We start from the raw sequence: 9,667 nt of genomic DNA, 5'->3' as shown, positions 1-9,667 counted from the left end.
TTGGATTTTCCAACGTGAATTTTATGTATTCCATTTGTCTACCTGAAACGCTTTTATGGAAATGCATATAATTAAATAGCCCTCGTTGTACTGTTATGGTTATAGTTACACTCGATATTGTCGCACGTGTCTTATGTTCACCCTGTACGATCCTGGCGTGTCTGTAGCTGTATATAAATCTCCCACCATGTGTGTACCTTATAATACGGCGTCCGACTTACTTTTGTTTTTGTTATGTTGTTGGAGAGTTCGGTGGTCGTGAGTGCCTGTTACAGTCCTGTTCAGGACTATAATAAAGAACTTGTTTGTTCTGGCAAGCCAAGTCTCCTTGTCCTTCGCTGCATTCGCGATGCCTCAACCAGCTCGGCACACACAATTAAAACAAAAATGATCACATAATTGAATATAGATCTTAAGGACCATATAATGGATATCTATTAATTTTCACGAGTACTGAATTGAGTGCTTCCACGTTTCAGAAATTTCGCCCTCAGTTTTGTATGCCGTATTCTACCGAATATAAGATATTAACTGAAAACCTGACCATATGTAGCTGAAAAGAAGGAATTTGCATCCGTCGTCGAAGGAAAACGGATGGAACAGACAAAAACCCACGTGTCTGTCTGCGGTCTGGCCGGCGGAAGTCGCGGAAGTAACTCGCGGACGAGGGCGACGTCGCGGGCTAATGGTTACATCCAGCCGATCGTTGTGTGGTTAACCAGAAACATGACGTCTAAAGGGCGTTTAATTATATTTGCAATCGGCTGTTTTCTCCTAACATTTGATTAAGTTTTCAATGTTTTGTCATCAGTACTAAACACATTCATTCGGATTCCAGTTCTCTCTCCCAGCCCAAGAGCATGTGTGTCAGCTGACACATTGTCATTTGTTTGCATATGCGCGAGTGGCCTGCAATGAACTGGCATCCTATCTGGGATATGATAAATAATCGTGGTCTTTCCTTTGAAATGGACCAATGGAGAGAGGCAGCTGCTTCAGATACCTGGGGGGGGGGCAATATTTTTGCAGACCTGTCAATTCAGTTTATTTTTATATAGTACCTTTAACAGCAGAGTCACCCCAAGGCAATTTACATGGGTGTGGTATAAAACAGATACAGAATAATATAAAAAACCAGGGAGGGAGAGAGAGGGTGAAAGCCAGGTGACAACAGAGGAGAGGAACCGAAATCTCCCAAGCTGGGTGAAAAAAAATCTCTGGGGGTCCAAGGTCACCTGACTGTCCAGCCTCCCCTCCCCCCCGGGCATGGTGACATAATTGTGTAAACTGTGGTCATGCTCAAAATCAAATTCCATAAATGAGTTAGTTCTCCATGGCAGCCTGAGTGGGTTGCCAGATTGCAGACTGCATCCACGATGTGAAGCTTCCATGGAATTGAAGCAGCACTCCAGTTCAGATGCCTGCAGGCATCACCCAGACTTGTGAGATAGAAAGCAGAGAAAATACATAGACACGTTAATGGACAAATGCAGCAGCACCAGCAACCACAGTCACAATGTTATGCATTAAGGCGCAGGTAAGATAAACCAGCAATTCTCAAGGTGGGTCCCAGGTCGCAGCAAGTTCCATCTCATTAATCAATAATTAGGCAAATACAGGCGTCTCAGAGGTCTGTTGTACGATGAATTGGAAAGAGAAACAGACCAAAACACTCCCTCAGTCCCACTGCGCTGATTGTCAGCTCTCGATTTCTGCATCATCAGTGAATTCCTGCAGGCTGTTGGTGATGCACGGGTTCTCAGCAAGGCTGCTGTGTCCAAATCTGTATACGCAGTGACCAGATCGCACCATGTGCACAGCCACATACGTTTTTCTGCAAAAAAAACACAAAAATTTATTTTCATGCCATTGCAGACACACCTGGTATTGTAGGTACACTGGATGAAACATTAATTCATCCATATTTCTACTCCGAAATATAAAAATCAAGGAAATTTTTATACATTATGACCAAGTGCTTACATCTGGTCCAGCAGGCAATGGATGATGCATTTGCTGGTGGCTGGTTAGTGGGAAGCAGCAGGTATTTCTGAAGGGAATACCTGCCAACTCGCGTTGAATCCCCAAACGATGGCTGAGGAGTGGTACCCCACCCATCAATGAACAGTGCCATAGAGTGTGCTCTGGGTATGTGGAGGATCCATTTACAACACCTGCTGTTTTTTTTTTGGGGGGGGGGGGGGGCACACTAAGATGGTGGTTCCCCTGAGTGTTGCTGTGGGGTTATTACATGCATGCTATCCTGTACATGCAGAATAGTATTGAGAGCTGGATGAGACCAAGGACAGAACTCTGAAGTAGCGAGAGAGGACACGACAGACTGGATCAGAAGCCTGAGGGCATGAGAAATGTGTTTGTGCGACCTTTAAACTATTTGTTGTACAACTGCTTTGTGAGAGGTGGTGCGGCTCCTGCTCACACTTGTAGCCGGGCAGTCAGACGCACTGACAAGCTGACAGCTTACATATGCCATCTGCTGCACTTGTTCCACTTTGGTGAAGCCTGTTAAAAATGTGGGGTTTGCAGCAAGACATCACACACATTTTCTGCACAGTTATTGTGCAGAAGTTAGCAGACCAAAAAAAAATGGGGTGGGGGGGTTTAAAGAGGCTTCAGCAAACAAGTCCTGGTTGGCCTGGTGCATGTGTGTCTGCAAAGAATACATGAAGTCCGACACAGCCACAACACAAGTGTCCTTAATGGACTAATTTAGGTTCATTTCAACAGCTGTGATTACTCTCTGGTGAATATAATAGGAACTGAACTGGAGGGCTGTTTGAATTGTGCCTCAGCCTGAGCAAGATGCCTGGTCAAGATGTGCAGCATGGCCTTCTTAGGCAGGAACAGTTCTTGGTGGTGCCTCTCCTTCTGTTACAGCGCTGATCTCTTCAGTAGGAGCTGCCCCCTCTCCAGTTTACTCTCCCATAGCGATCGGCAGCTGTTCCTGTTTCATTCCTATCGATATTAGCCATTGTTCTTTTATGCATGAAACTATATTACGGTTTCAGCCCACTTATACATTTGTGAATAAAATGATCATTTAATTCCGTCTTTAATAGGTTTAATTGACATTAATTTGGTAGGTTACCTTAATTAGCTTTCGTGTGTTTTGATTGGTTCTTGATTTTTTTCCTCACATTTTCACCTGTCTGTAGTAACAATAATATGAAATACATTTAACCAGTGAACGTGGAACCGATCTTGCTGTTATCGAGAATCTGTGCTTTTCTCCAGTGGAGGCTGGGATGAAGACAATGAAGAATTAGCATACTTTAAGTTTCTTAAATCTCGAATAACGAAGGGGTTTTGGGAAACACTGGAAACATCAGTCGTAATCTTGTTCGTTATTGGTTACGAACGAGGTCAAACGCATCCCAGACCATTTCTATGGACATTTCACACATTCCCATTTGACCGATCAATCAATCAGTCAATCAATCAAACTATATATCTATCGATCTATGTATGAGGTTTTTTTTTGTTTGTTGCTGTTTTAAACTATATCTACTATTTTACGTATTTCTCTTATATATCACTTAAGGAGCTAATTTCATTGCCTGCATATACCGCTGTTTGCTGTACTGTTCAGCATTTTATCATTTTAAACTTTGATTTGATACACCTAGCAATTCATTCTTTACGGTGGTGATTCTTTTTGGATAATTGGATCATCGTAGGATAGATGCATAATGTTGTTTATTTTTTTTATCCAATACAGAACAACAGTAGGCCTACATAAGTTGTTGTTCATGGTCATTTGATTGCAAGTGTACAATTAACCTCTTACAGCCGGGCAAAATAACACGATTTTTTTTAACAGCACATGAATTTGTCTGCTCTGTTACTGACCAAATGTTGCAGTTAATTTGATATGCTACCAAAAAAAAATCTGAAACTTAATCCTGTACATTTCTCATAACCAATCTTTCTGCAGCTGGTAGATCAAACATGCTTTAACCATGCCCTCTGGTGGTCAACATGAACATTAACGTTTTAGTCCTGAAGCACCGCATCTCTGGGAGGCTGTGACTAAGCCGGTTCTTTGGGGATGCCCCTGTGTCTCAGCACTGCACTGCAGATAACCTATGGCTGCTTGATGGAGTAATCTGAGACTCCGGCATCCATGACATCCAAAATCTGCATCACCTCGAAGTCCACCCCCAGCAGGAAGTGCCAAATGGGGTCACACACGCTGGACGATAAAAAATACAATGATGATGATGGCGTTCAACTTATCTAGGTGCGAGGAGGCACTGTGGGGTGGATGTGTGTCCAGTATGCAAAATATAGCAGATATCTGACATCCTACACAAGTTGTCTTACATTCTGGAGGACGAGGCTCCAGTGCAACTGAACCATGTGGTCAGATTCAAGTCTGGTCTTGAATCCACATATTAATTTACTCGGTCAGGGGCACCATTACGGGGGGGAGTTAGTATTATTCCAAGTGTCCCCTAAGTGAAAAAAATATTTGGAACATAATTCGATTGGTCTGGGTTGGGGGCTCAATATGACATGCTTTCATGGGGCCCAAAATCTCCAGTGGCGCCCCCAGACTTGCTGTTGCCACACACTCAAGTGAATTTTTACTCAGTAATGACTCATAATGAAATACTCATTACTCGAAAAAAAACTCCCCATATTCAGCTGAGTCCACACACTCAAGTGAATTTTTACTCAGTAATGACTCATAATGAAATACTCATTACTTGGAAAAAAAACTCACCAGATTCATCTGAGTCCACAGCATATGTATGCAGCATGCAGCCCCCAGATTTCTTACATTATCTTCAGTTTTCTTCAGCATTGTGCAGTGAACTCCCATTTTCATCATGTCTGCCAAATCTGAAATCATTTCGCAGGCATAAGCCATAAGGAGTTTCTGTGCAAGACATTTAGTGAATAGAAAGACACTGTTATAACAGTACAAATATTGCAAATCATTGATCACAGAGGTGGTTTGGCACAACTTTCAGTTTCTATTAAAATCTGGAAAAGAAACATAAACACATGTATGGAAAATTAGCGAACAAATTTATTTAGCATTATCCAGCTAGCTAACCAGCATTTTATAGTTATAGTTATTGTTGTACTTTATTGATTACCATGTTGAAAATTCTCTTTTCCACTTTGACTTGGATTCCATTTGTTAAAAAGTTGATCATGAGTTGGACTTGAAGGTGGAATAAACAGGTTGCAAAACATTGTTTACAGAGGATTATATTTTGTAATTATATGGATGTTAAACATTTGTTGCAGACACGTTTCCCAGTTGGAATGCACGGGCTCTAAGCATTCAGGGGATCATTAGGGTCTGCAGCCAAAGTAAATGACAAACTTGAGCAAATCAATTGGCTCCACAAAATGTCTGGGTCGTTACATAAAGGGAAGAAATAGTTTGATGTACCAGCAGAAATGATCAAACCCATATATCATGAGCCTATTAAATAAAATCATTTAAGTTCAATTGAAGCCTTATAGTGTGCATAAAAGAAATATGAGATTGAAATCTGTTAAAGAAGCATATAGTGACAAGAAATAATAAAACACCAAGCACTTCAGAAGAATTTCCTTTTTCACTTTAATTTAATTTGAAGAAATGCATACAATTAAATTCTCTCACCCGGGAAGCAAAGGGTTCAGTGTGATTGTACCAAAGGCATGTGGATACTCACACACACACAGACACACACACACACACAGTCCATGTATTTCTACCTTTGTAGGGACTCTCCATTCATTTCTATGGGCATAACCCTAATCCCAACAATGACATCCTTTACCATAAGTAACCAGACAAAAAAAAACCAGACAGTCCCTTTTGACTGCAGTCACAGAGTTTCCCATTGTGGCGACCAAATAAAAAACATATTACCACAACATAATGTGGGATAACAACAGCTTATAACCACATTGTGGGGACTCGCACAATCAGACAGTGATGGACTGGGATAGGTTCAGTGATGGACTGGGATAGGCTCAGTGATGGACCAGGAAAGGCTCAGTGATATACTGGGATAGGCTCAGTGATATACTGGGATAGGCTCAGTGATATACTGGGATAGGCTCAGTGATGGACCGGGAAAGGCTCAGTGATATACTGGGATAGGCTCAGTGATATACTGGGATAGGCTCAGTGATGGACTGGGATAGGCTCAGTGATGGACTGCAATGGAGAAGCAGTTATGAGGGAACTTCTACAAGCATTACACATGGGACCCTGACTAATAATACATTTAAGATAAAATTCATAAATTTAAGAAGGAATAAGAATATTAGGTAGTCAGATTCAAATTCAATGAAAGAACTAGATGTTATGATCCCTGATATTTGCATCGCTTATAATGGGGAAGTCTTGAGGGATGGCTGCTATGAGAGATGGCAGCTAGGAGGCTTTTCCGGCGGGACACATCATCAGTTGTGTGCCTCAGCTTTACAGGGTGATCAGGGTGAGGCAGGCCCACCACAGGTTGATCAAGCCTGGGCGTGTGTCTCGCGGTTAGCTGATCGCCGTAGCTGCCCAAGTGATGTCATCCCTCTTCAGCCACAGCCAGTGACTGGTCCTCTCAGCAGTGTTGGCCAGTTCTCTGATAGCCTGTCGATGAGCCTGTCCCCTGTCCCCTGCCTCCAAACTCCCAAACTCCACCGAGCACACCTTGATCTTCCAGCCTCTGTCCTCTGCCTCAGCTTCTAAGTTGGCATACTGCAGCTTCTTACGTTCAAAGGCTTCCTCGATGGCATCCTCCCACGGTACCGTCAGCACGATGACGTAGGCAATTTTCCGGGAGTTAGACCAAAGGATGAGGTCTGGTTGCAGAGTAGTTAACCTAGACATGTAAAATACCTTGCAAGTAAATGAAATATCTGCATGATTTTTATCACGGATGGCAGGATGGCTGAATTTGTAGCAATAATACTTCACACTTCCAAACTTGGGGGTTTGAATCCTGTCCTGCTTGTGTTTGTTGAGTTTTGTGTGTTGTTGGCATTGAATCATGGTTATGTAACTATTTAGTGTTGTTCATTTATTTAGTTCATGTGAACTACCCCAAAACTAATTTCATTTCCTAGCATATATTTGTGTATATGACATACATTTTGTTGTTGTTGGGACAATGTTGGACCCTAGCTTGAATGTGCCTTAGATGCATCGCGGACATTGATAGGGCAGGAGAGAGATATTCCGTGTGTGATGACCATGGGTGTTGTTATGTCTGATCACTTGGGGCTATAGCCCTGAGTATTTTAAGCCTGGCCCTGAGTATTTTAAGCCTGGCCCTGAGTATTGCAGCCTCGATGCCAATCTTCTTAACCCCAGGTGAACTTGACTTAGCTCATGACTTTTTCAATAGCCAGAAACTTACCCGGTGACGACCACATGTTCTGTGTTAAACAAGGGAAATTAAACATGGACTCCCGTGTGTATATTTCATTATTGATGCAACACAGAGGTCAAATACCGTAGCCGTGTGCTACATCTGCATGTTCTACCCAGGTCTCCTGCAGCAGTGTGGAGAGATATGATTAGGCGAGTTGTTGTCATTACATTACTCATAATGTGCTTATTATACAAGCCCTGCAATAAACTGGAAGATAGGACCATTAAGGAAAAATAATTTAAAAGATCAATAGTCCACCACCAGGGGGCGGACGTTTCGTAGGAATAAGAATTATCTCTATATTACGGAACAGAAGAGTATCACACGAAAAGTTATTTGTTTGTTTGTTTGTCTCTTTGTTTAACCTTGTTCAGTCCGAAAATTTAATTTGTAGGTTAATGGAATATCAGAAAATGAATAAACCTAGGGGCGACAGGCTGCTGCAATGGTTAAAAGTATTACCTCACACATCTGGGACCAGGGTTCAACTAGTTATAGATGGGAATACATCAAATCACCAGTAGGCTACTGTCGGTTTAAATCTGGGTATGTAAATCCTTAAGTCAAATTAATTAATTAATTCCAAAGTATACATTACTGACCTTTAAATCACATAATTATACATATATGTATAATATATAGGAGGATGTAAGTGAAGTTCGTCTATTTGAAGCATCTTGAAGATACTTGCCATTCTTTTAAAATCTGAGTTAAAACAAATGGTATGCAAATTATGCTCACCACAGTAGTGTTTCCTTTCCACCTGAATAGGATGACGATTGAGTTAAGCGTGCGAGTTGTATCGAGGTGTTTTAGATATGTAGCAGATAAGGCAATTCAAATTTCCAGTTTAGCAGCCGCATTTAATAAACAGAAAAGATAGTGGTAAAAGAAAAATAATTCCATATATGTAGTTGTAAGCCTACAGGCTGTACAAATTTGCAGATTTCTGCATTTGTACGTTTCAATAGTTAACTTTTATTATTTGAAACATTTACATATTTAAATATGTAGCCTATTGCTTAACCGGCGAAAGTTCTAGTAGAATTGCATACAAAATAGAGGTTTTCATGTAACACAAAAGCATAAAACAACTAAAAATATATAGTGGTTTTTGCTTTTTGGGTTCTTAATGTTATGTATGTAAAATATTTATTTAAATCTTGCTGTTTTTCTCTTATTAATATGCATCACCTATGTGAGAAATACCTTAATACGTATTTGTATTAATTTCCTTTTCACCGTTGTAACACAAATCAATACTCACTTCATGTTTACCTTCAAGTTTGTCGCCTGGCACCTGACCGCGCGTCCCGGGAGGACAGCTCTAAACCAGCAATATTCCAAGGAGACGTTCTCGCGGGATTGTCCCTTTGAAATATCGCGGGGTTTCATCGTCTCCGTTTTGTATATGTGTGGCAGTGGGAGTTTAAAGCGAGTCTGGGAAGGTGGGGACTTTGGGATAACTTCCATCGTAATTTGCAGCACGCCCAAGAGCGACCGAGTAAAGGAAGGAAAAAGCAGCGCTCTGCTGGTGCGTACTTGGATATACTTCGGAGGCGGGCGAATGGCTTTAGTTTGCGATTAGCACGACAGTCGGGAGCGGTTAATGAACAAAAATCAGCCAGTCAGAAATCACACGCCGACTGAGTAGCTGGCTAGCTGGCTGCCAGGCGATAGCAGCTTCCAGGCACGAGAAACAGGGGATCCCGCCTTTGAGTACAGTATGGGTAAGTTCCACCGTGGCCCAGCGTTCTCCCGCCGCTATTTCCTAACTTAACCAAGTCGGTGTGACTAGTTAGCCGACTTCTGAGTCGGTGCCGAGCAGCCGTAGCCCGGCAGCTAACTTACTAACTTGTCACAGCGCAGTACCCGGATATTCTGCTGGGGGGGAATGCTCCTTGGTGCGGGTTTTAGGGGAACTAGGCTGCTTGCTTGGCCGTGGGAGATATTTACCCCGGGATTAAACCGAGGTGGTTCCTGTGAGAATGCTGTTGTGTGCTTGGGATGGCGGCCAAGCAGCGAAGGTCGCGGGTCTTTGCGCGTGTGGGGAGTCACGGTGAGTATCCCCGCTCTCGCCTCGTCCCGTTAACGGCAGTCAGACGCGCCCCCGCCTATCCGCCCGTTTCGCCTTCCTGACGTGAATATTTCGTCATGTTTAGATGCGCGATTTTATCTTGTTAACTTGAAGTCCAAGTGTGGCGAAGTTATCAACTCCTAAATCTTTTTATTATTATTATTATTATTATTATTATTTTATAGTAATG

General features: G+C 42.2%; 1 protein-coding gene across 7 annotated transcripts in view; it reads left to right on the top strand.

The window, feature by feature from the left end:
• The first annotated feature begins 8,792 nt into the window (after positions 1-8,792).
• Positions 8,793-9,667, top strand: part of cd2ap (CD2-associated protein) — a 41,943-nt gene continuing 41,068 nt past the window's right edge. For 3 of the 7 annotated variants that reach the window (XM_023831564.2, XM_023831558.2, XM_023831559.2), the window contains exon 1: positions 8,798-9,130. Coding sequence is in view for 4 of the 7 variants with exons in the window: in XM_023831558.2 (XP_023687326.1) it covers positions 9,127-9,130 (4 nt within the window). In the remaining 3 variants the exon portion in view is untranslated. Of the gene's footprint in view, positions 9,131-9,308; positions 9,460-9,667 lie in introns of those variants that run through there. The other 4 variants (XM_023831556.2, XM_023831557.2, XM_023831560.2 and 1 more) reach the window with 3 other exon arrangements.

Source organism: Paramormyrops kingsleyae, chromosome 19 (genome assembly GCF_048594095.1).
Source record: "Paramormyrops kingsleyae isolate MSU_618 chromosome 19, PKINGS_0.4, whole genome shotgun sequence".
Lineage (NCBI taxonomy): Eukaryota > Metazoa > Chordata > Actinopteri > Osteoglossiformes > Mormyridae > Paramormyrops > Paramormyrops kingsleyae.
The sequence above is the reverse complement of the archived record's forward strand: the minus strand, read 5'-3'. Positions and strand labels throughout refer to the sequence as shown.